General features: G+C 37.4%; 1 protein-coding gene across 1 annotated transcript; it reads left to right on the top strand.

Annotated features, from left to right (window-relative positions):
- Positions 1-1,549: 1,549 nt before the first annotated feature.
- POGLUT1 (protein O-glucosyltransferase 1) lies at positions 1,550-24,729 on the top strand (the record flags this gene model as incomplete). Its single annotated transcript, XM_081327761.1, has 11 exons — positions 1,550-1,634; positions 3,381-3,471; positions 6,091-6,234; positions 8,921-9,056; positions 9,187-9,308; positions 9,958-10,017; positions 13,689-13,788; positions 16,662-16,720; positions 18,140-18,307; positions 20,549-20,605; positions 23,422-24,729. The coding sequence occupies 11 exons, from the start codon at positions 1,550-1,552 to the stop codon at positions 23,576-23,578; spliced, it is 1,179 nt and encodes a 392-aa protein (XP_081183887.1). The 3' UTR covers positions 23,579-24,729.
- Positions 24,730-25,962: the final 1,233 nt, after the last annotated feature.

The raw sequence follows: 25,962 nt of genomic DNA, 5'->3' as shown, positions 1-25,962 counted from the left end.
ATAATTGCATTATCTTTGTGGGGAAAGTTTTATTTTTGTTTATCTAAAATAACTGCAGTGCTTACGAAGTCACAGTAAAGACAATCTTCTCATTTGAAATGCTGATTGCAACTGATGAATGTACATCTACTATAGGGATATTGTTTGAAAATCTTCCCAGAAAAGTATCTTATGCTATTTCCCTTTCTTCTATTCTGTTACATAACCGAGTGCATTTCTCATCAACTAATACAAGCTTTAGCCTGTTAAGAGACTTTTATCTGGCAATCAATTTGAGCAGAATAGCAGAGAGATTAAATATGTGCTATTTTTCCTCAGATCAAGGTTTTGGGTCATCGAGAGATCATTCACTTTAAACAATGCTGCCAATTTTCCTCTCTACGTATTTTATTATTATAATTATCATGCTTCAGAGCTTTCCCTTGCATTGTTTAATGCAACGACCAACAATTTATGTTTCTGTTTTGCAACAGACTACCTACGAAAAAAGATTCTTGGATTATTTTAATCCCGTTTTGTTCTCACTAACCCATGCCTCTTCCAGTCTGTGTACAAACCGCGTCGTCTTAACTGCACAAAGAAAACTTGGGCAACTTGATGTGCTATATTTGCAGGGCAGCTCACCCATGATTAACAGAATCGTGATTTTCCCCCCCCCGCCCAACATTTTTCGAGTTCACATAATAACGTTGCAGATCAGCTAACCCGTAGACTAGGCTAAAATAGGCTGTCCAACAAAGCTTGTCTTTAATACATATTCTGCATGGATGTGACCCTGCAAATTTCTTAGGCTCCGGACAGTGATTAACAAACACTGAATTAGGTTTCCATACAAGTCTTCCAATGCAAATTATAAGTTCACCCCTGCCATTTACGATAAATAGGCAAGATCCTCTGGATCTTCCAGAGGTATCTTTTCCCGCAGTTGGCTGTGCCTTTTAGCGGATGAGGTCCTCCAGCAGCTTAGTCCGCGTGGAGCTGCGGAGCCCAGCACAGATTTGGAGGAAGCTCGGGAGCTGAGGGACAATAAGTGGCGTCATCGGGCCGGGGCGGGAGGCCATTTTCTAACAGGCGGTTCCAATGCAACCGTGCATTAACTCCTCCCACGGTTGCTCCCTACATCAGACTTGAGCTTTCAAAGCTCAAGTAGCCAATCATTGAGCCCAGAAGGCCGATCCAGCACAAACCATCTGGATATCAACAAGTTTTTCTGTTTGGAAGAGAGCACCGAGTCTGCTTGAAATAAGATGACTGTCAGTGGGACATAATCTACATCTTTATATATATTAGAATGTGGCATTAACACGGTTCTATTGTCAATGCGCGAAGATGCTAAACACAAAACAGCTTTTCCTGTTAATAAACTACACACCCCATAAACCAAGGCGGCAGCGGCGGGACACCACTTCTGAGCTTGCGTGTTAACTACTATCGATGGGGGTGGGGCTAGTGTAATCGGCTTTTCCTTTTTTCAATGAATCGGTTCGAGTGAAATTCGGGAGGATGCGTGGGCGCATGCGTTAAAAGTTGTAGATTGGCGTTGGGCGCCATGCGGCGTCTGCAGTTATCTCTTGGGATTTTGCATGTTTTTATTCTGTTTCTGTTTACTGTGTGCTGGGGAAGTGGCTCAGCAGGTGAGTGTTATTAGGATGATTTTTCACTGATTGGAAGCAAATGGGACAGAAATATATCTCGATACAATTTTGCTGATCTATGGGATCCAGGAGTTCTTTCTGCACCATCTCATTCTTTACTCTCTGGAATCAGTCATTCATTGTTCAGAGGCCAATATCATATTGTATTCCTTTATGGGGTTCTTTTTTTATTTGCCAGAGATTTGAACATTCATCTAGAGCTTGTTTCCTAACGCGCTTTAACTATTCTCAATATTATACTGTTTTGCAAATAAAAATAAATTTACCGAACGAAATCACTAAATTGTAAGATTTTTCCACGACCCGATAGCCTACAATTTATCAGATATCTTTGGCATCACGACGAATTCTAGGAGTTTCTCTCACACATCTGGAAGCATTACTTTTTTTGTATATTAGAAAACAGACTGAGGAATCTTAATCATAAAAACAGTATGATAGCATTTGCTTTTGTAATTTATTAGGACTGTGCAGCACTTTGATTCAATTCCAAAAGAAGTGTTTGACATAACACGTCTAGGTCCCTTTTGCGTAGCTGCATCTTTTCCTGTGCTAGTTCTTTACCTCTGAAGCAACTTTTCCGAATCAAGTGTAGAGTGCTGCTAATCCCTTAAATCTACTTTTGCATTTTCTGCAATTAATTAATGGAAAAAAAGTTTATCCAGGTAAAATTGCACCTGCAGTTTGTTTAAGCAGTAATTTAATTATTGCTGGAGTATATTCTCTCCCCCCCCTTTTGAACATTGTAGAATGGAGCTGAAGCTATTTCTGCTCACTGGTTGCCTTTAATATCTGGTAACTATGGTCCCAGCTCATGTTGACCATGTTGACTCTGGACTATATAGTCCCACATGTCATAAGACTAGAATAATGTAATGCAGCATTATTTGTAATATAAAAATGTCACCACAAAAGTTTTATTCACATGATCAATGCTACCTGAGTGCTATTGCATTTAAAACCACATCATTCTGTGGGCATAACTGTAGATGCCAGAAAAGAATTTGTGGCACTGCATGGTCACTGCGTAAATGACAAACTTAAAAAATACATTGGCTTGTCAGTGACAGTTGCTCCTACATCTTATCTACTTATGCCATACGTTGAACTTGTTAATCAAAACAATACTGTGCAAATAAATTATCATTCATGCAGGTGAATTAAACCATAATTTAGAGGCATTTTTTATAACTATGACTTTTATATCTTATCTCTCTAGTTTGCAAGTCCCTCTTTTTCTTCAGATCCAATTAACATCAGCTAACTCATGTTTAGCAGAACTCAGAGCAGTTTATATGAAAAACAATACATTATTATTCAAGGGGGGAAAAGTGAAAATAATACCCAATGTGCTAAAGATTCAAAGGAAATTAAAGAGATACAATGATACATTAATTTTAATTAAAAATATTGCAAGACAAACATTTTAATATACTTAGCTGATGTATTTAACAAGAAGTTCATAATATATTTTCCTGCAGTTATTGTATAATTTAAGGGGAAAGACTTTAATCATTTTGGGGGATTTTGTATGCTTTCATACTTTGGAACAAGTATTATTAGAGGAAAATGTGAATACTTTTATCATAAAAGTGTAAATCCAATTCCATTCATGTTGCAAGCACAGCATTCACACAACATACTGTATATGAAAACCTTGCAGTACCTGCATCAACAACACAGTGGAAATAATGACATTTGCAAAATTGTCTGTTTAAATTTTAGATGCACGCTGGGAAAAAATCCTTGTTCAAATTGATGAGGCCGTGAAGGACTACAGGCCATGTGCGAAAGATAACTGTGAGTGCTATCAAAGGTAAAACAAAGGTATCTGATGGTTCCACCCAGGACTTGTGTTCTGATTACCTGTTTACTCATTAAGAACTTCATTGTTATTTATCAAATTAGCTGAGTTTGTATGCAACTATTAGCCCTGGTTGGGTTTATATAAAATGTATATTTTAACATAGTGGAAATGGTCCGGTTACTTTGTATTTCTGTAAATTACATGAATATAGAGTTCTCATATGTTGCTGTCATAATTGATTTTTGGTTTAGTATCTTACAAAACCTGCTTAGAGTTAAGTAAACTTTAGTTAAACCATATCTTAGTGGAATATCAGTGTAGTTGTGACCTCCAGTCCTTCCATTTATAGCATGGTTTTATGCAATACACTAACTGTAACATGATTCACTTAGAAATTTGTGTGAATCCAGTAATTATGATATAAACAAACAATTACGATTTTGTCAACAAGTGAAATCATGATTTAGTATTTAAGATTTAGTTTCCCTTTTCCCCATGTAATTGTGAGGAAGAGTTCAGAGGCATTTGCTTCCACCTTAGTTAAATCATTTTCATCATGTTTAGTTTGAAGAAATAATCTTCAGAAACCATATTTGCAAAAGCTCACCATAGTTGGGCAACCTTTGAGTTTATTATATATCTCCTTGCTGTGCAGAGGGTCAAGATCCTGAGACATTCTAGACTATTAGCATATGTGATGATAAATGAGTAAAATATATTCTTGAAACCTGGGCTTCCCCAGGTCCCAGATTTGTCTAGTATTTAGGATAAGATAATCATTTCTGTTCCAAGCTTTTAATTGTTAATTATTGATTTAACTTTTATTGTAATTGTATTAATTTTATTATATTTTATACTTTGCATTTTTATTTGTTAAAGTTACTTTGAGTATTAGAATAAACAGAAAATTGAAGTATATATTCAATAATAACAGAATAAAATATTTTAATTTATTTAAAAACTCACAGATAAAATAAAATATTGCACTTTCTTATAATAATCTATTCTGTATCATACTCATTTTGAATATCTTTTCCTTAAAGGTAAATTATACCTTTATTAATTATACCTTGGTAAATTATTTTGAGATTGTACTGCACAATTGCTTTAATTTTTATACTATTTTCTATAAACCACACATGTCAAACTCGCAACGTCACGTGACGCCCCAAAGAGGTTCTCTTGAAAGCATAAAAACATATTTAAATACATCAACTGTACATATTATCTATAGCATTTGCTGTAAAAGATAATACAATTTCATAATGGCAACTTTTTTAAAAAATAGTTCAGTACAGAAACATTTTAGAATGAATTGGAAAAGAGCAAAATAGAACAGCAGTAAAATAAATCAATTTAAGTGAGCCTCAAGGGATCAGTGGGTCCCAGCCACTGCTCATATAGGATGAAAAATGCTTAGTTGTCCTAAGCCAGGATTTTATTAAACCAGTAATAGTTCTCTGGTTCAGTTAATATTAAGCAAAATCAAAGAAGCATTGAAAGTTTATTTATACCATGTTTCTCTTGGTTATAAAATCTACAGTAGAATGGCTGAAGTAGAAGAAATTTTGTATTTTGGAGCAGTCCTTAATCCAATTAACATATTTTGGCATGATTTGAAATATGCAGCTGTGGAATGCCTTCCCCAAATATTAATGAGTTAAAGCAGTTTCATGAATAGGAATGGGCTAAAGCAGAGGTCCCCGACCTTTTGGGCACCAGTAGCATGAATATAGACCATTTCTGTGGAGAGAAGTTTTTCCACGGACGGAGGGGGCGTGGATTTGTGTGCTGCCTGCATCCCGCGAATGGGGCTTTGCTTCTTTGTGCGGACTGGTTGCTGGCATGCTGCGGCTTGGTATTGGTCCACGGACCGGGGGTTGGGGACCTCTGGGCTAAAGTAATGCTGGTCTAATGTGTAAGAATAATGAACAGGTGTAGAAAAAAATTGGTTGAAGTCATTGCTACTGAAGAAGGTGCCACCAGTTACAAAACCTAAAGTTTTAAAAAAAGAATTTCCCAGCAAATACATGATGGTGGCACTGTGGAGACATGATGACATACTGCTCTGTATTTGTTTATCTATACTAGCATTTAGCTGAAGGTACCATTGAGCCCTCTGCTTCATTTGCTACTTCATCTTGCCCACTAGCACGGCTGGTTTCAAATCATGCAAAACTATATTCCTTGTCAAAGGAGTAAATCAAAAACTCCTTATCATAAGTCGATGAACCGTGGTTCATTTGACGCATGGTGAACAACAGGTAAAAGAAAGAAAACCCGAAACATATTCTACTGTAAAAACTTTAATCAGAAAATAAAAGAAAGACTCTTAACTGACTACATGCTCTGTCTCACCAGACAGCAAAGAGAGAAAGAAAAAGAAGAAGCAAAACTTTGTTTGGACATGCGCACACAATAGTAGAACCAGACATGAAACCAAAACATGGTTGAACATGTGACACTCACCATGGTTACAATGATAACAGCACAGCTGCAGAGCAGACTGCAACATGCTTGCTGACAAACACATAAAAAACGCAGTGACATTCCTAACCTTCTTGTTAACTGTTGTTACACTAACCTCAAGTATGTTTAGCAATGTTTTAACAATCTCTCTCACTTTAGAGTTAGGGAAGAAGACTTGGCTCCTTTTCAAAATGGAATCTCTGAGGTGTTGCTTTCAGAAGCAATCAGTCGAAAGCTTGGGACACACTATCAGATCATTGAGAAGAAGTTGTACCGGGAGCATGATTGCATGTTCCCTGCAAGGTGAGATATAAAATCCGTCAATCGCATACTCAAATAGAGAAAGAGAGAGAAACAGAAAATCTTTCTGCCCCATTAATTTATGGGTCATTGAGCAGAAAGTGTTCAAAAGGGCCAAACTCTAATGTAAGGGAACTAACCAATTTTGTATTGCCTTGCTTGAAATGTGGAAATTGGATTTGCTTTTGTGAGAAATCAATATTGACACTGCACTTTAGTTGTGCAAGGAGATGATATGGGTTAAAAGGTAAAAGAAATCAGGAATAAATACCTCTGAGGGAAAAGGATAATTGTAAAGTATTACTACTTACAGTTGTTTGATTGTCAGAGGCCTGTGACTTTATTTTATGTGCTTTATGATGGGAGTAAAACAAAAAGCACTCTTTATACTATCAGTTAATGGTATGATGCTTCCCTGTTGTTTTTTCTGCTTATTTATTTATTTATTTAGTTTTATATACCGCCCTATTCCTGAAGGACTCAGAGCGGTTTACAGGGCAAAGTTAAAAGACAAAATAAGAGTTAAAATAGAATTAAAATAAGATTAAATAACAATTAGTAGCCCAAAGTTTAAAAATTTAAAAGTTTAAAAATTAATACCCCTCAGTCCAGGCCAGATAAATCAAATAACCAAGTTTTTAGGTCCCGGCGAAACGAAAGAAGGTCGGGGGCGGTCCGGAGTTCCACAGGCAGATCGTTCCACAGGGCAGGCGCGCCCACAGAGAACACCCTTCCCCTGGTGATCACCCGCCGGCACTCACTGACTGGCGGTACCCCAAGGAGGCCCTCCCTGTGGGAGCGCACAGGACGATGGGAAATTGATGCTGGCAGCAGGTGCTCCCTAAGATAATCCGGATCCATGCCATTTAGGGCTTTATAGGTCATCACCAGCACCTTGAATCTCACCCGGAGGGCAACCGGAAGCCAATGCAGCTTGCGGAGGAGAGCTGTTACATGGGAGTATCGGGAGACTCCCATCAAAACTCGCGCGGCCGCATTCTGCACCAGCTGAAGCCTCCGAGTGGTCCTCAAGGGCAGCCCCATGTAGAGAGCATTGCAGTAGTCTAACCGGGAGGTCTGCTTAGGCCAGGTTCTGATCTCTTTACAATGATTCCATCTATTCCTGTCACTGGAATAGTGTAATTTTTATCCTAATCTCAATCTGGTTATTAAGTCCATTTTAACATTTTCTTTTAACCACTTTGGCTTCATCCTATTTTTGATGAATCATTTTTCCTCTTATGGAACATCCTACCATAGGATAGGAGGTGTGTACCTCTTCTGATATTTAGCAAAATGTGAAAATCTTGACTCTTTGAAAGATTATTTAGGACTGCAAATTGAGTGGGTTATGTTTTTTTAGATCAGTGGCCCCCAACCTTTCCAGTTCTGTGGATAGTAGTGGTAATGGGAGGGGGGATAGTTTTGCGTGCACCCGCCACTTCTGTAAATGGAACTTCACATGTTCGCCCGCTGCTTGCACGGCCCTGTCCCCAAGAAGCCTTAACCCAGTACTGGGCTGTGGCCTGGGAGTTGGGGACCCCTGTGTTAGATGAATGATGGTACGTTTAATATGTTATGAAAAAAATTACGAGAAGTAATCTTTAAGCAATAAATATTTTTATAATAAGACGGAACCTCTAAATAAAGAACAAATAGAGCAGCAATCAGCAATTTTTCTAATAACAGCGTTAACCATTATTTGCTAATGAGATTAGAATTTTAGCAATTCGCCCTTATAGCACCTTTGAAAATACAAGAGTTAACTATTTAGAACAACCAAATGGGAAAATGTCAAAAATTTATAACCTATTGCAATTAAGAAATACACACTTTGGCTTTCAAGGAAGCTTAAAATAGTGATTTTAGTAAAGCTGTAAAGGAAAAGAAATGGGAGGCATGGAAATCAGATAGATTTACTTTAGTTTTTATACAAGAGCTTCAGTAGAAGAACTTATATTATTGATATTTGACACTGGTTAGATTAGTATGTGCACTATATACATGGGCACTGTTCCAAATTCTGAAGAGAATGTTCAAAAAGAAGGTATTTTTAAGTATACACATTTTAAATAAATGTGATAAATTTATCTCCTTTTGAAAAACATTTTTTTCTTTTCCCCCAGGCATTATGGATGTTACTGAGTAAATGCTTGTTAACTACTATTCAAAAAATAAAATAAAAACATAACCTGATATGCTTAGATTCATGCTAATTAAAATGACATAAACACAGCATGAATAAATTGGACACCATTTGTTTACCTCTTTCAAGCCTTGGGGATCGATCAGATCAGGAGACAGCACCAGAAATACTGGAACTCTACTTTGTTGACAGTGTCAGCCCCTCGTGGTTGATCAGACTAAGAAACCAACGCCTTATAGGTCAATACTATCTTTATTATAAAGCTAAAATTTAATCAAGTTACATTCTTGCTCTGGTTTAGGGGCTTCCTGGTTTATTCTGGGTTCTGTCCAAACCTCTTTCAGCGAGAACATTTTAAAAAAGGAAAGGAAAAAAAACCAATTGCTCAAGTGATCTCCTTTGCTTGCTTTGGTCATCTGTGATGCTGACTTTGTCTTTTTTTAAAAAAAAACTGGTTGAAATAACCCATGGCTTAATATGATGGGTAAACGCAGCTAGTCTACTCTACTCATAGATACCCTTTTGATATTTGATTGCCTACAGATGTAGTGGAGTTGAGCACTTCATCTTAGAAATTATTCAGAACCTTCCTGATATGGAGATGGTCATCAATGTGAGGGACTACCCCCAGGTGCCCAAATTTATGAAACCAAGAGTGCCTGTTTTATCTTTTAGCAAGGTGAGTGAACAGAGAGCTATTATCCATCAGTCACGTTAGATAGGACAAATACCATGTTTTATTGAATCTCTTGTATGAATGAAACATTTTGATAGAACTAACACGCTTTGCTCTCCTTTTTCTCTCAAAGACTTCAGAATACTATGATATTATGTACCCTGCCTGGACATTTTGGGAAGGGGGACCAGCTGTTTGGCCAATATATCCTACGGGCCTTGGGCGTTGGGACCTAATGAGAGAAAACCTCCAAAGGTAATCTGAGGAGAGAATAATTTTGTTGTATTTTTTTAAAAATAAAAGAGAATCCAAATTTGCATTGTAATAGGGCCATGTGCACCAGTTCCTCATTCTGAGATTTCATTGAGCAATGATTTATACTTTGTTAAAAGAAAGCTGCAGGCATTTAGTTATAGACTGTATAATTCAGAAGAAATGCATGTTGGTCAAGTTCATCTAAAGTGATATAATTGTGCTTCAGATCGAGAGAAAGAGGTTAGCACAAGGGGGGAAAGGAAAGAAAACTTGAGAAAGTCAGTAGGGAATTCAGATGCAGAGATGAAGATCTGTTTTTCTTTGGTGGATGCATTTCCTTGGTAGATGATGCTGGAAATTGGATTCTGGGACCGAATGCAGCAACCTCTGCTTTCTTTCTCTTTTTGCCATTCTATTTAATCTCCACCCAATGAGCCGTAAGTAAACAGAAAAGCAATATCAAGAGTTACATCAGTGCTTAAAAATTTGTGTTCCCTTTTTAATTTTCAATATTTCTGCATAAATATAAACAAAAGTATGATTTGTTCACCATAGAAGTCCTGCAACTAGATCAAGAGAATCAAGTAAATGAATAAAAAACCTGGTATGTCAGTATTTTAATTCTGTGTATTTATCAAAATATTCTTAGCTCAGCAGAAAAATGGCCCTGGAAGAAAAAAAAATCCAAAGCCTATTTTCGAGGATCCAGGTGAGCATTTTTCCCCCCTTTCAAGGACTTTGATACTTCGATAGTCCTAATCTTGTAAATAATTATTCTATTGTACTGCTTTGCTCAGGGAAATTGAATTGGTCCAATTGAAATATATGCATTTAAAGGCAATGTTTTCCTTGAGTTGATATCAGGTCCTGGGGAATACGTGGACTTATCTCTGTTATTTTCTTGGCATCAGTGCTTTGTTACTGCTATGTTCAGGAATCCTTTTACTACATAATACTATGATGCCTAGTTTAATAACTGGGAATTATTAGTGTTTCTAATCCAAATAGTAACCAGATCTACTTACCTTTTTCCTAAAAGCAGCCAAGGCCTGCTATGTGTTATTAACTCAGTATTTAGGTTACTATATTGTGTGTGAATGATATCATTTTGTTTTAGAAGTAGCCATTGAAATGCATCAGATTTTTCTCCGGATTCCAGAGAACTGTAAAATGTTCTCATGTTGCTTTATACATTTTGTTACTTAGCAAATGCTACTTAAAAAGGGGGGGGGAGAGCAGTAGAAATAGTATTCGAAGCAGTCATATTTATTTATTTGTATCATTAGGTCATGAGAGAAAAATATAACAAAATTCCATCCAGTAGAATTGACTTACAATTTAGCAGTCAAGCCAGTAAACAGATATTAAAAGAGCAAACCAAACACTGCAACCATCCATATTTTTGTAATATGCCCTGTGATGCCATTGAACAACCCATCTGTAATTAAAATAAAACAGGTGTGATGGCTTCCGGTTTGCATCCCGGTGGGACAGGACACAGGAAGGCAGGGCTCTGCCTTCTGCATCCAATTTTGCCCTGCTGGGAGCCCTAAAAGGGACCTAAAATCGCCACGAAGAGGTGATGAAGAGGAGGGGTGGCTTGTTGATCATGGAGAGACGGGTGTCTTTCTATTTGATCCAAGGAAAGCCCTCCAAACCAGCAGGGGAAAAAGACTGGCTACATTCCTGTGGCCAGACATTAGCTGCTGACAACCGAAGAAGAAAAAAGCAGTGATTAATACATCGTACCAGTATGTTAGGAATTGGGTGAGAATATTGATCCTTTCTTTACTATTTTACAACTGAATTTCCTGGGAAAGGCTCTCAAGAAGCTAAAAAACTCCGAATGTAAACTGAAATAGTGTTTTAATTTTATGGGGGACAGAAACATACAATACTGAAGTGGAAGTAATATAAAGCTACAGTTTTGATAAATTTGAGAACTGAGATAACTCTTAAGATTTTCTCTTAAAAAAACATTGAGGCGAAATACAAGAAATCAATCCTTTGTTTTAAGAGTGGAAAATGGATTTTGAATGACATCTAGTGGTGGATTAGCGCTATAATTTGCTTCCTGTCTGCTTGGTGATTCCTACCTGGAAAAACAGCTGGCAATAAAGTAAAATATTTTGGCATACTTATCATCCTGACCTTCTTGGATTATAAATACCTACCGAGCTTGGAGTTTTAACTTTAAGAGCTAGTGGGAGACAAAGAAAAATTTGACCTTGGACTAAGCCTGGCTGGGAGAGACTTTTGAGCTGTTTTCAGAGAGGTTGAACATTTTGAATACTTTGAGCATTGTGGATTACAACCTTGCCTAATTGACAATTTTTGGATACTTGAGACAAAGTATTACTATAAAATATTGCTTTCAGGACTGAACCTATACTTTGGAATCTATTGAATTATAAAGGATACATATAAAGACTAGAAAACTAGAGGAAACTTTGAACTACTCTTACTGAGACTGGTGATACTAGGGGATCTGCAGGAATGATGCCTCAAGAAAAAACAAAACACCTTTCAGAAAGAAATATGCTACAACTAATTCACCAAACAATTGTTGAATGCAAAGAGGATATAAAAAGAAATCATAATGAAACCAAAAACAATATAGACAACATAAGCAAGCAACTCTCCAAATTAAATCTACAACTAGAAAGTTGCCAGATAACGACTACAAAGTATCAACAAATAATCAAGAAATCAGAAGACGAAACAAAGGAAATGGATTTAGAGATGGAATAGATAAAAGAAGGGAAATATAAATGACTATATACAAACAAAATACTGCAAGATTTAGCTATAACAGTGAAAATGCAAAAGACCTTTTACCCCTTAGGTCTGCAAAATATATCTGATGGCAAGGAATAAAAATTTAAAAAATGGAATATAGAGCTGTTAGGGGAAATCTCACAACTTGGGATGCAGGGAATGAAAAGAGAAATGGAGAGAGAAAGTAACTGGGAGTTGTTAGGAATATAAATAGGCGGAATCCCCTCCCCTCCCCCCAAAATATCCTACCTAAATTGTCTTCCTCATGCCAAGCAATTTTTACAAAAATAGAAAGAAAAATCCTGGGCGATCTAATTGCCCTGGCTTGGAAAGCTACTTTGCAAAGAAAGAAAGTGAGAGTCAGATTTAAAAAACAGAAGATTTGACCTTTTAGAGGGGGATATATGTTTAAATACTTGTTCGAATAAGATTAAAAGAACAAATGACCCTTAGATATAATTAGAGTTTTATAATGAAAGATATGATTTAGAATTAAGATAGCATTTTTTTTCTTTTTCTTTTGATATGGGAAATATGAAGATAAGAGGAGGATTGAATAAAACCTTTAGCTATATAAATGTAATTAATACTGAGAAAATCATAACTGATAAAGATATTTTAAATACTGATGGGAAATCAAACCTTAACAAGAGCACAAAAAACAGGATATTGATTAATTCACATTACTTGTTTTTTAATTGATATTATTGTTATTTGTATGATACGAGTAAAATATGATGAAGATGCTTATATTTAACTCTGTATACATTAACAGTACCAAAAACTGTAATGGTGTAATGAGGGGAAAATGGAAAAAAATATGGAGAAGAAAGGAGGATCAGGGAAAAAATACTGGATTGTGTAGTATTGAACAGATGTATATTGAAGAAGTTAATGTTAAATATCTGAACCCAGACAACATGTTGCTAAAGGTAAAGGTTCCCCCGCACATGCATGCTAGTCGTTTCTGACTCTAGGGGCCGGTGCTCATCTCCGTTTCAAAGCCGAAGAGCCAGCGCTTGTCCGAGGATGTCTCCGTGGTCATGTGGCCGGCATGACTAGACGCCAAAGGCGCACGGAGCACTGTTACCTTCCCACCGTAGTGGTCCCTATTTTTCTACTTGCATTTTTACATGCTTTTGAACTGCTAGGTTGGCAGAAGCTGGGACGAGTAACAGGCGCTCACTCTGTTACGCGGCACTCGGGATTCGACCCCCCAAACTGCCGACCTTCTGATCGACAAGCTCAGCATCCTAACCCACTGAGCCACCACGTCCCTAAAACATGTTGCTTACTAAGCATTAAAGACTAATTTTTTTAAAAAAATAGTAAATCTTTTATAAAAAAAATAAAACATAAAACAGGTGTTAGCATAGGACCTGCCAAGAGTTGGGAGCCAACTAATAGTGCGAGACACTAATACTAGTCAAAGAGTTTTTGACATTCTGATCTCTCCAAGCAGAGTCCCAGAAAACCAGTGGATTGTCGTTATAATTTTCACTTGCTCACTTTAGAATTATATGATTTATTGACCAATGTATTTGAAAAGTGCCAAGTGGGAGAAAGCCACTCTAACAGAGTTCTGTGTAATTTCTGTGGTAGGACAAGTGCAGAGCGGGATCCCCTCATTCTTCTTTCTCGAGAGAATCCAGATCTTGTTGATGCAGAGTACACTAAGAACCAAGCTTGGAAATCTGAAAAAGTAAATACTATTGAATACTATTAAAATAGTATTATCACTATTAGTATTAATACTATTATTTTTTTTTCCTTTCTCTTAACAATTAGACAGTGAAACAGCTTGCCTTCAGATGTTATGGGTGCTTCATCACTTGAGGTTTTTAAGAAGAGACTGGACAGCCACTTGTCTGAAATGATATAGGGACTCTTGCTTGAGCAGGGGGCTAGACTAGAAGACCTCCAAGGTCCCTTCCAGCTCTATTCTATTCTGATTGTTCTGATAAAATAATCCCATTATGAAGTGAGATAAAGTTTCTAATATTGATAATTGTTAATACCTTTCAAGATTTTCTATTGAAAAGGAAAGAAAATGTATATTTTAGCTATATTTTATTCTACTCCCACTGGACTTGTAAGACTTACTTTAATATGTGGTTTACAACTGATTTTATATTTAAATGTGAAAGCTGCTTTAAATACAGCATTATGCTCTTGATACATGTATAGCAGGGTACATGTTTTCAATATTTTTTTTCTGCTCTTAGTTATTTCTTTGTTGTATTATATTTTTCCCCCAAACAGAGTGAGAATGTAAGCTATTCAGAGTCCTTTTTGATTAGGGTAGTATATAAGCTTCAGTAAATAAATAAGTAAATCAATAAATTGTATCACTCTCTTCCAATTTGATTATTCCAGCAGCCACTGTACAGTTGATTAAGCTGAGCAATTGTGATTATAAGAGCTGTGATGGAGCAGTGGTTAGAATGCAGTACTGCAGGCTAATTCACTACTCACTCCAGGAGTTAGATTCTGAGCAGCTCAGTCATCCATCCTACTGAGGTTGCTAAAATGAGGGTCCAGCTTTTTGGGGGTGATATGCTGACTCTGTAAACTGTTTAGAGATGGCTGTAAAGCACTGTGAAGCAGTATATAAGTCTAAGTGCTATTGCAATTATGGAACAGGGGGCTTGATATCATGGAATGTGGGAATGACCCTGGAAATCTCTGAAACCCTAATGCTAGCCAATACTTCTACATCATGCTAGCCTACATACCAACCTGGATTTCGTTAGTCCAGCATTGACCTGCCCAGTGTGTTTGAATTGCTTGTGGACTGGTTTCAAATCATACCTTCAAGAAATAAGCCTCAAAGGAAGTTTTTTTAAAGATGTTTTATATGACAAGGGGTATATATATTGTTCTAAGAGATGGTTATGAGCATTCCACTTCTCTTTTTTTATCTCTTGCTGATTGAATTTTAGTCTATTTTCCCCCCAAATCAGGATGCCTGATTTGGCACAATAGAAGGTAAGTTAAATAGAAATGATAATCCCTCTGATTTGTGAAAACCAGAAATTGTTTTCCTAGTGTTTTACTGAGCATGCTTATTCCATAGTCATGGAGTTTTATCTCTAATTATAATAGTGCCTAATATGCAGACCAGGGGTAGGGAACCTCGGCTCTTTTATGATGCATGGAGTTCAACTCCCAGAATTCCTGAGTCAGCTGACTCAGGAATTCTGGGAATTGAAGTCCATGAGTCATAAAAGAGCCGAGGTTGCCTACCCTTGACATAGACGAAATAATGTAACACAGGGCAGCAGTCTGTTCAGGTTCCAGTACTGCCATGTGATCTCATTCAGTGATGTGTTTCCATCTCTTAGACCTAGATCACAAAATTGCTTTAAATCTAGGAAGGTTTTGGTGGTCCTGCCTCACAATTTCAAGTCTATGAAATGTATTTTTAGAGACACACATAGCGGAAGCTTGGGGCTAGTGAGGAAAAAAATGAATACTTCATACAGTATTCATTTTTTCCTCACCAGCCCCAAGCTTCTGCTATGTATGTCTCTAAAAATACATTTCATAGACTGAATATACTGGGATCTGCTGTTTTTGTCTACTAATCCATGAAGCTGATTGGAACCATTGTATATGTTCACCTGTAAGCCCATGTACTTATATGCTGACCCTCCATTTTTAACTAAAATACCATGAAAAATGTGCCACCCATCAACATATCCAACCACATTTTTATGGTATTTTTATCAAACATTTTAATCAAAATACATTGATCCACTGATTCATGGATGGGCTTATGCATGAATATATATAGCAAATATGGGTACTTTAAAAAGATAGTACTATTTATATTTGTAGATAAACCCATCTGCAAATAAGCCAAAGCTATTTTTGGAGATGCATATTGGCATCAATAGTAAAATTCTAAGTTTATTTGCAAATTTGTACTGTCCTCTACAAAAGTGTTAGTATTGGATCTCATATAAAAGAAAGAGGACCATATCAGAACTAACATTTAGGTCAAGAGGAATTCTGCATAGTTTAAGAACCTAAGGGTTTATAATTATTTTTGTATTCTGAAATATTCTGTATTGAAAATAACAGTTCACAGCTGCAGTTATTTATATGGAAAATGATGAGAAGACTTGAGGCATGTAGACTCAGAGTCTACAAAAATGGATTAGCATATAAATTGAGTAAATAAGCAACCCATATTAAATATGGCAGTTCTAATCAGTGCAAGACAGGAAAATGGATTAAAGAAAACCACAGCTTGTTGCATATGTGAAATAAAAAAAATACACAGCATTTGTGTATGTGAACAAATGTTTATTTGAAAGGAAAAAATGAATGAGCATTCTAAGAAAACATGTATATGACTGCAGTCTAAGAAAATTAATGAGCTGAATATTTAGGTAGTTAGTCTTTAGATTCTCTGGCTTATAGTAAGAGAACTTTTAACTTTAATCATATATTCTATTGGAAAAAAAATAGGAATAATGTGTATTACTGCATCTTTTTGTATAGCATTTCTGTTAAAGTTATTAGTAAGGTGATTAGAAACATTTTTTTTAAAAAAAACATTTTTTAAAGGATACTCTTGGGAGACCACCTGCAACAGAAGTTCCGCTGGTAGACCATTGTAAATTCAAGTAAGTATTTGATTCAGTCTCAATAAATATCTAATGCATGTCAGTTCAGTATAAATATCTGAAAGCAAGTGTCATGGAATTCATGGGGCACATGTCAACAGTAGCCTTGAAATCAGAAGACCTAGCGTTTACATTGGCATTGAAGATCAGGATTCCCATCCATTAACCCTTAGCTGCTAATGCCATTTTAATTGTTTGCCTTAACTTGAGCCTTCATAGTGAAAGCTGGACAATTAGTTGTGTCCTGATTCTTTTTATAAGTAGGAACATATACGGTAAATGCTATTGGTATTAGGCATTCCTTAATTTTTCTAAATATTCTACTTCTGTATTTGAATTTTGTGCTATGAATTTCCCTCATCCCCAGTTTACTGCGTGTTACTGTATTTCAAGGAATGCATTCCAGGAATCTCTAAATGCCATTTGGCATTAATAAGTAATTGATATGATTAAACTCCTTAGGTTTTCTGTAGTTGCTGTGATATTCAGAAAAAAGGATTTTGTCATCTCAGGCCCTTGGAGTTGTGCAGCAAGAATTTTCACGTAATATGCTTAGAAGATAAAATGATGCTATTGAGAGGCTGGTATTTTAAATGGCATCTCTTGAAAAGAGGAAAACATTGCTAAGAATAGAAATTGGGAATTCTTTCATTTGGAGATTGTTTCCTTCTGCTGACAGAATGTAACCTTCCACTTTCTTTTAGCTCCAGTTTGGTTATTAAGATGTTAGTGCACTTTTAGCTGAAATATACATGTTTCATGGTGTGTTCATTTATATAGACTCGGTAAGAGCAAAGATTAGATCCAGATAAAAGAGTGCAGAAGATGCAACAATTTAGACCAGACATGTCAAACACAAGGCCCGGGGGCCAGATCCGGCCCGCGAAGTGGTTTCATGCGGCCCGCAAAGCCATCCTGGAAACAGTGAGGGAACGGCCCCCACTGGGCCCTGGCCCAGAGACTCTCCTCCTGCCAGAGACCCTCAGATCTGTCCCACTCCTGCCCAGGCCCCCATAGGCACCCTTGATGCGAACGATGTAGAGCTGGCCATGCCCACCCGTAGGCCATACGCACTCTAGCCACGCCCACCCAGTAGGCCACGCCCACCCATACCCACCCGGCCCCTGAGGGCAACTGCAATGCTGATGCGGCCCTCAATGAAATTGAGTTTGACACCCCTGATTTAAACTCCTGAACTTTGGGTTTACTGCTTCTAATTTCAGCCTCTGTGGCAATATTTGAATGGAACATCTTTTATCATATAGCATTAAGATTATACTCCAAACTTTCACGTTGTAGAAGAGTAAAATAAATGTACCTTTCTATAATGTAAATATAAATATGCTCATTATTGGAGAGGACTCATATTTTAAGGCCTGTGTTTGGGTTCCCCCCCCCCCCCTTTTCTTTAAATACAAGATACCTCTTCAATTTTCGAGGAGTAGCAGCCAGTTTTCGCTTCAAACACCTTTTCCTGTGTGGTTCTTTGGTCTTTCATGTTGGAGAAGATTGGCAAGAATTCTTCTATCCACAACTGAAACCTTGGGTCCACTATATCCCAGTTCAGTCTGATCTTTCTAATGTAAGGTAAGATGTTAAAACTGCTGTGGCTTAATTGTGTGTATTAATAGCTTCTATGTAAAACATTAATATTACAAAACTATTCAGGATTGTGCATCATATCTGACAAAGTCATCCATAATGAGGCAGAGATAGTTGAATTAAAATACATGGGTTGCCTTCAAAGGTAGAATTATACAGAATGCGTTGCATGGTTTAGTCTGGATTAAATTGTTTTTTATGTGATTGAGTCTAGGTGAAATCTTATTTTTTATCGATGGGAGTTTAATTGCTATAAAAGGGATTTCCAGTTAAAGTTGGTCCTCATTTAACCAGCATTTGTTCAGCAATCGTTCAAACTTAAAACTGCATTGAATAAGTGGTAGTCTCAACTGGTCCTTGGAATTCTAGACATTGTGACATCTCCATAATTACGTGATTGTGATCTGGGCACTCAGCACCCAGCTCACGATAACAGCATTTCAGCAAGCCACAGTCACAACTTCCAGTGTTCCCTTCCAGCTTCCCACAGGCAAAGTCAATGGAGTAGCTGGCAGGAAGTCAAAAGTTGCAGTCATGTAAGTTCCTTGCTTAATGACCTCAACTTCACAGTTCTTGCTTAACATTGGCACCCAGGATGGCCAGAACAAGTCACTCAGCTGCAGTCACATGACATTGCACTTTATGACCTTGTATGGTGATGCCAATTCCTATTATTGGCCTAACTATTTTATTCCTATTTTATTTCTGCACTTTGAGAACCTTTTCTATAGTGATGCCAATTCCTATTATTGGCCTATTTTATTCCTGTTTTTAACTTAATTTATTATAATATTTATATATAGTTTTTATTTATTTGTATATATGTTTACATATAAATAAATCCCGATTAATTGCCATCATGAACAATATATTATACATCTTCCCCAAAAATGACCTACATTGGCAGATGTTTTGATATCTTGATTTGGACCATCAGCATTTTCAGCTTCAGGCAAACCTAAATTATTAGAAATAATCAATAAATATTATGAGACAGAAAATCCATAGTTATTTTTATAAGCCTTCTTATTGATCAATCATTTTGTCTGGCATATTTTAAAAACTGATTGGAATAAGGAATTGGCAATTTCCATGTTTAAATAATGTGAAAGTGTAATGTGTAATGTCCATATGAAATTTAGATATTTAGGTTAACTTAATTTTTTAAAATAAAACTAAAGCTTAATTGTTAAAAAACCAATATTTCAGACAGAAAAGAAATGAGTAAATCATATTTTTGTTGGAGATGAGTTGGGAATAAAGCTATTAAAACATGTTTAACATGCCCTTAAATGGTTGTACTCTGGAAAAATTCTACAATACAATAATAAAACATTAAGGCAAGGTTTAGTATTTTTATGCATACGTATTTTTTAAATTAAATATCCACTGCTGGAAAATGATGGCTAGACAACAAAACTGAATTCTCTGCTGCCTTATTACTGCTAAGACATAATTATTGGATTGGTTGTTGGTTTTCACAGCTGCCCAATTCTATTTGACTGACCTTCACATTGGAATGATAAATGTATGGTTCCAATTGCTTAGTGGATTGAAGAGCTGATATTACTTGTGACTTATGAATGAGTTGTTTGTAGACACAGATTATGTAGGGATGATTATAATGAAATATCTTTCAGTGAAACTGTTGTATAAGATTTTGTATGTGTTTACTCATAAACTGTGTGTGTGTGTGTGTGTGTATACACACACACACACATTTGTTTTGCTTCCTTTTCCTTTTCCCCTTTATTTTTGTACTCTACAATTTATTTATTTTTTTAATTGAAGGCAAAATTTAAAAAAAAACATACCGTATATATATGCAGGAGGCCAATTGTCTATATGGATTGTGACTGATACTTTATTCTTGATGTCCTTCCTTTCTTTTTTAGTAACACAATTATTTGTTTATTTAACTTCTTTATTTAATTATTTATTGCATTATTTTTATTTTATGTTGTATTTTATTGTACTGTTGTTGTATTGTAATGCTTTTGCTCAAGGAAGGTTTAGAGTTCTGTTGAATTAAAGCTCCAACAAATGAACAAGCACATAAATAGCAAGTAAAAAAACACACACACACACCAAACCCAACCAATTAAACATAACAGATTTCCCCTGACGAGATTGGTCATATTTATTCTACCTAAAGTGAGTCTTAAGAAACTTAACATTTTCTGATTTATATCCAACAAATACTAAAATACCAAATATATGTTTCAGGGAGCTATTGGAATTTGTAAGAGAAAATGATGATGTTGCTCAAAGGATTTCCGAGAGGTAAGCTCTTATTACTGCTATGCTTTGTTTTAATTATAGGAATTCCTTGGTATAAAATAGATTTGATAATAAAGTCTATAAGACTTTCCCAAGATTACATTTAGTAATTTGTTTGAACATTGCAAAAATGTCTACAGATAAGATAGTCCTTCCTTAATATCTGTTTGTTCGGTAACAGCTCAAAGTTACAGGAGAAAGAACGGGACTTATGACCAGTCCCCAAAGTTACGGCCTTTGAAGCGCCCCTATGATCACATGATCAAAACTCAGGTACTCTGCAGTCTGCTTGCACTTACACGTGCAGGGGACCAGCCTATCTCCCCCATCCATCCTTTTGGCCCTCTGTGTTCCACAGGCATTGCCACCCTAGCTGCACATCCACTGTCTTCTTGCTCCTGCTCCTGATAAAGCATGCTCCTTCACCAGGCAGTTGCCGGCAACGCAAGGCTTTCTTCCCCAGGTCATGCATCGTGCATTTCCTCCAGAGACCAGGGGAAACTGGCTTCCTGTAGCCAGCAGCTACCCTAGAAAGATGTAGGGCAGGAACTCTTCATCAGCAGCAGGAGCAAGAAGATGGTGAAGGTCATCTAGGGCAGCAGAGCGCGCAAGACAGTAGAGACCTCAGAGCACATGTTGGGGCAGTTCATGGGGCAGTTTCAGCTTTGTGCTGCTGGGCCAACCTGGGGATGATTGCCACCTTGCAAAGCAAAGTGTAGGGCAGGGGTCGGCAACCTGAAAAAGGAAAAGAGCCACTGGGAACCGGTTCCATCACACATAAAAAAAAGTGGGAGCCACGTGCGTGTGTCCATGCACGCGCATGCGCAAAAAAATGTTTTGCGCATGCGCAAAATGGTTTTTTCTTGCGCATGTGCGGACGTGCGCGGTTGCCATTTTTTTATGTGTGATGGAACCGGTTCCCGGTTGCGCGATGGCGACGGCCCGTCTGCAAAGCTGCCGCTTTCGGCAGCCTGCAAACGTGCCGCAGCAGCTTTCTCAAAGAGCGGCGCCGCTGCCCGTTTGCGCGGAGGTGCGCTCGCACCTCTCCAAAGGTTTGGGGAGGTGCGCGCGCACCTCCACCCGTTCGAAGAGGTGCGCGCGCACCGGGCGGCTGGGAGCCGCAGGAGACGGCTCAAAGAGCCACATGCGGCTCTGGAGCCGCGGGTTGCCGACCCGTGGTGTAGGGTAACAAAAAAGGGGCAGAGGTGGTAGGGAATAGTAGTTAGGGGAAGGAGAGGCAGTCTCTTACTTTGAAAGAACTGAAGCTCAGGGCTAAGAGTGACCAAGCCCAGAATGATTTGGATTTGAGTGTGCCCTTGCCTAACAACCTGAGGAATTCTGTTGACAGTGGCAGTGGGGAGCCAAGTGATGTGTACATGTAGCTCAAGTACTACCTGCATTTGTACGGCATATAAATTTAGAAATAATTGCTAGGATGTGTTTATGTCTTGCTGGAGGAAGACCTTTAAATGATGTTTAGTTCTAATACCGATAATTATACGTCATTTAATGTTTACTTCCGCAATTGGAAGAGGTTTGTTCTGTTTTCTTTACAGCAGCTGGCACTTCCAAGACTACATCAATTCAAGTTATATGTATAAGTCTGGCTTTGATTTTTAAATAAGCACTCAAATTTTGGGAATAAGTCATTAAATTACAGTTTAATGACTTATTACTACTATTTTTACTACTATGCCCCAGGGCTGTGTTCTGGGCCCAGTGTTCTTCAACATCTTCATCAATGATTTGGATGAGGGGATAGATGGGGAACTCATCAGATTTGCAGACGACACCAAGCTGGCAGGAATAGCCAACATTCCAGAAGACAGGCTTAAGATATAGAAGGATATTGACACACTTGAATGTTGGGTGCTATCTAACTAAATGAAATTCAGTGGTGAAAAAAGTTATACATTTGGGCAAGAAAAACCAAATCCACAGGTATATTATAGGTGGTACCTTGCTCAATAGTAGTAACTGTGAGAGGGATTTCGGAGTCGTAGTGGACAATCACTGAAATATGAGCCAGCAGTGTGCTGCAGCTGCCAAAAAAGCCAACATAGTGCTAGGCTGCATTAACACGGGGATAGAATCAAGATCACATGAAGTATTAATACCAGTTTACAATGCCTTGGTAAGGCCACACTCGGAATACTGCATCCAGTTTTGATTACCACGATGTAAAAAAGATGTTGAGACTTTAGAAAGAGTACAGAGAAGAGCAACAAAGATGAATAGGGGACTGGAAGCTAAAACACATAAGGAATGGTTACTGGAATTGGGTATGTCTAGTTTAATGAAGAGAAAGATGAGGGGGGACATGATAGCAGTGTTCCAATATCTCAGGGGTTGCCACAAAGAAGAGGGAGTCAAGCTATTCTCCAAAACACCTGAAGGCAGGACAAGAAGCAACGGATGGAAACTAACCAAAGAGAGAAGCAACCTAGAACTAAGGAGAGATTTCCTGACAATTAGAACAATTAATCAGTGGAACAACCTGCCTCCAGAAGCTGTGAATGCTCCAACATTGGAATTTTAAAGAAGAGACTGGACAGCCATTTGTCTGAAATGGTATAGGGTTTTCTGCCTAAGTAGGGGGTTGGACTAGATGACCTCCATGGTCCCTTCCAACTATTATTATAGTTTTCTGAAGAGGCATAATGATTTGCTAAGCTTTTTTCTTTTTTATAGCCGAGATATGTATTTAAGCTTTTGAATTAGAAAAGCAATTGACTATATTGACTTTTGAATTAGAATTCAAAATTGAGTTTTGAATTAGAAAAGCAATTGATTTCTTTGCTTGATTGTTTGGTCCCTAGGGGTCGCCAGTTCATCATGGACCACTTGAAAATGGAAGATATCTCTTGTTACTGGGATCAACTTCTAAAGGAGTATTCTAAAGCCTTGACGTATAAAGTAAAACGGAAGAGCAACTATAATGAGATACTGCCCAGACCTTTGAAAACTGAACTGTAAAAAACAAAACAAACCCCACTTCCAATCAGGGCTTATGGACATTTTGAAATTAGAAGAGCAGGATTGTTCTTATAACCAATGGAAGTTCTCTCTCTGTGTTGATAAACTAAAGAGAGAAGCATATTGTTGCTACTTACTGCAGTATATTAAGTGATAATGGCAGACAGTGAATTCCATTTTATATTGTGGTCAGTAAAATTCTATTAAGAAGGGGATGGAAATTTTGCTGAGTCCTAGCATTTTAAAAAATTTCTTGATAATTGTTACTCATGTCTACTTACCACAAAAGTGTCACATTGACCTCACGGTGTGGGTTATAATTGCTAGGTGAATCACTAATCAATTATTAATGAAATCATCCTGAATTTTGACTAATGGACTGATATATCCCTGATACAGCTTAATTCATCAGGAAGCCCATCATTTTAAAGTAAGCTACTGAAGACTTATGGAAAGCTTGTAATCAGATACAAGTACAGTAGTCCTTGATTTACAACAGTTACCGTCAGAAATTACAACAGCACACAAAAAAGTGACATTTTTTACATTATAATCATTGCAGCATCTCCACGGTCACATGATCAAAATTTAGATGCTTGGCAACTGACATGACAGTTGCAGTGTCCCAGGGTCATGTGATCACCTTTTGAGATCTGACAAAGTCAACAGGGAAGCCAGATTCACTTAACAACTGTGTTACTAACAATTGTAGGGATTCATTTAATAACTGGCAAGAAGTCGTAAAATGGGGCAAAACCCACTTAACAGCTGTCTTGCTTAGCAACAGAAATTTTGGGTTCAATTGTAGTTGTAAATTGAGGATTACCTTAATTCTTCCTTATTTTGTCATTACTAAAAACAGCCTGCTAGCTGTATTTAAACAATTTGTAATAAGTCGTAAGTGTCTTGTCATACTGTTTAATCAATTACTGATTTAATTTAATAATAATGTGAGCAGGGAGCAGTATATTAGTAGGGATACTTGTAATCCCAGATGTAAAATATAGCATCTTTTGCAAAAGAAGTTATTTTTTTCTGGGATGGGTACGGTGGCTTGAACTGTACTTACGTCTTCATGTTTTCTTTTCTCCATATTAATTTCTTAATGGTTGCAACATTACGAATGTCCACAAGATTAATTCAAATTAAAGAATTAATCAATGTATAGGTTTGTGTTTTCTGAATGCATTATCTATCTGTTTAAATGTCAGATTCATATTAGGTAGATTTCATAAATATGCCATCTTGGATCCCTTTAGTCAGATTTTATAACAAAACAGAGCTGGGTTAAAAACCAAAACCCAGTCCCATTTAGATCTACACAATACGATAAAGCCTAAAATGTCACTTAAAGAACTATTCATTGGGATTCAAATGCTGTGAATTTCTTGCTAAGTCTTTTGTTTGCACACAGCCTAGACATCTTTTCCAGCTTTCATCTTGATCTTGCACCTTTATATAGAGGTTGCTTCAGGCTACTACTATGCTAATGATTGAAAGTATATTACTCAAAAGAACTATTCTGTTTTGAACTTGTATGAGTTCTGGGTTCCTATGTTACATTTCCTGCATTAATCAAACACCTCCATATTTAGAATTTTTAATAATTTAAAATAGGACAGGCAATCTTCTCGGAGTGGTGAGCTACCAGTTCCCTGGCAAGTGGAGTGCTCAGAATTGAACTGTGGGATTCTTGGTTTTTTTCCTTGCCAAACTAGGTAACAGCTTTGCAACCATACAGATGCAACACATTTTGAAGGACGCAGTAACTGATCAGAAGCACATGCTGTCCACCTGTACTGGAGTGGGATTAAGAAGCAAAACATGTCTTACAATTCTCACAACCAGTTCCAACAACAGATCTTTGCCCATTGAGTCTTATTTAAGCAGGGAATGTTTTGAAGGACGTTCTGGATTCCCGTCTCAGAAATGAGACGTGGAGGGGGGAAACGCAGGGTCAAGCCAGTAAACAAACGTAACCGGTAGATCTCAAGAGAAAAGTTAAAAGGCGGGAAGAAATGCAACTGCGGATACCACGGATGCAAGGAGGGAGCTTCGAGATGGCCAGAAAAAAAATCGGAAGGCTAAGAAGCCAGACCTGGCTGGTGGGGAAAGGAAGAATAAAGGGTATTTCGTTTTGCCTTTTCCTGATTAAAAATAATAAAAGGAGAATAACGCCGAGGATAAAAGAATGAAGTATTTCTAACCGTAGGCCGACAGAGAAGGGAGGCAGGAGAGGGAAAGGAGGACGGGAGGTCTTTCACTTTTTTTTTAAAAAAAAAGAGTCAGTGCGGGCACTCATGCTATTTCTAACGATTAAAAAAAAAAGAAAAATACCGCCCGCTTCCAGCGTCTCTTCTATTTCACGCTTCTCCTAGGCCAGG

This window comes from Vipera berus (genome assembly GCF_964194415.1).
Source record: "Vipera berus genome assembly, chromosome: 4".
Classification (NCBI taxonomy): domain Eukaryota; kingdom Metazoa; phylum Chordata; class Lepidosauria; order Squamata; family Viperidae; genus Vipera; species Vipera berus.
The sequence above is the reverse complement of the archived record's forward strand: the minus strand, read 5'-3'. Positions and strand labels throughout refer to the sequence as shown.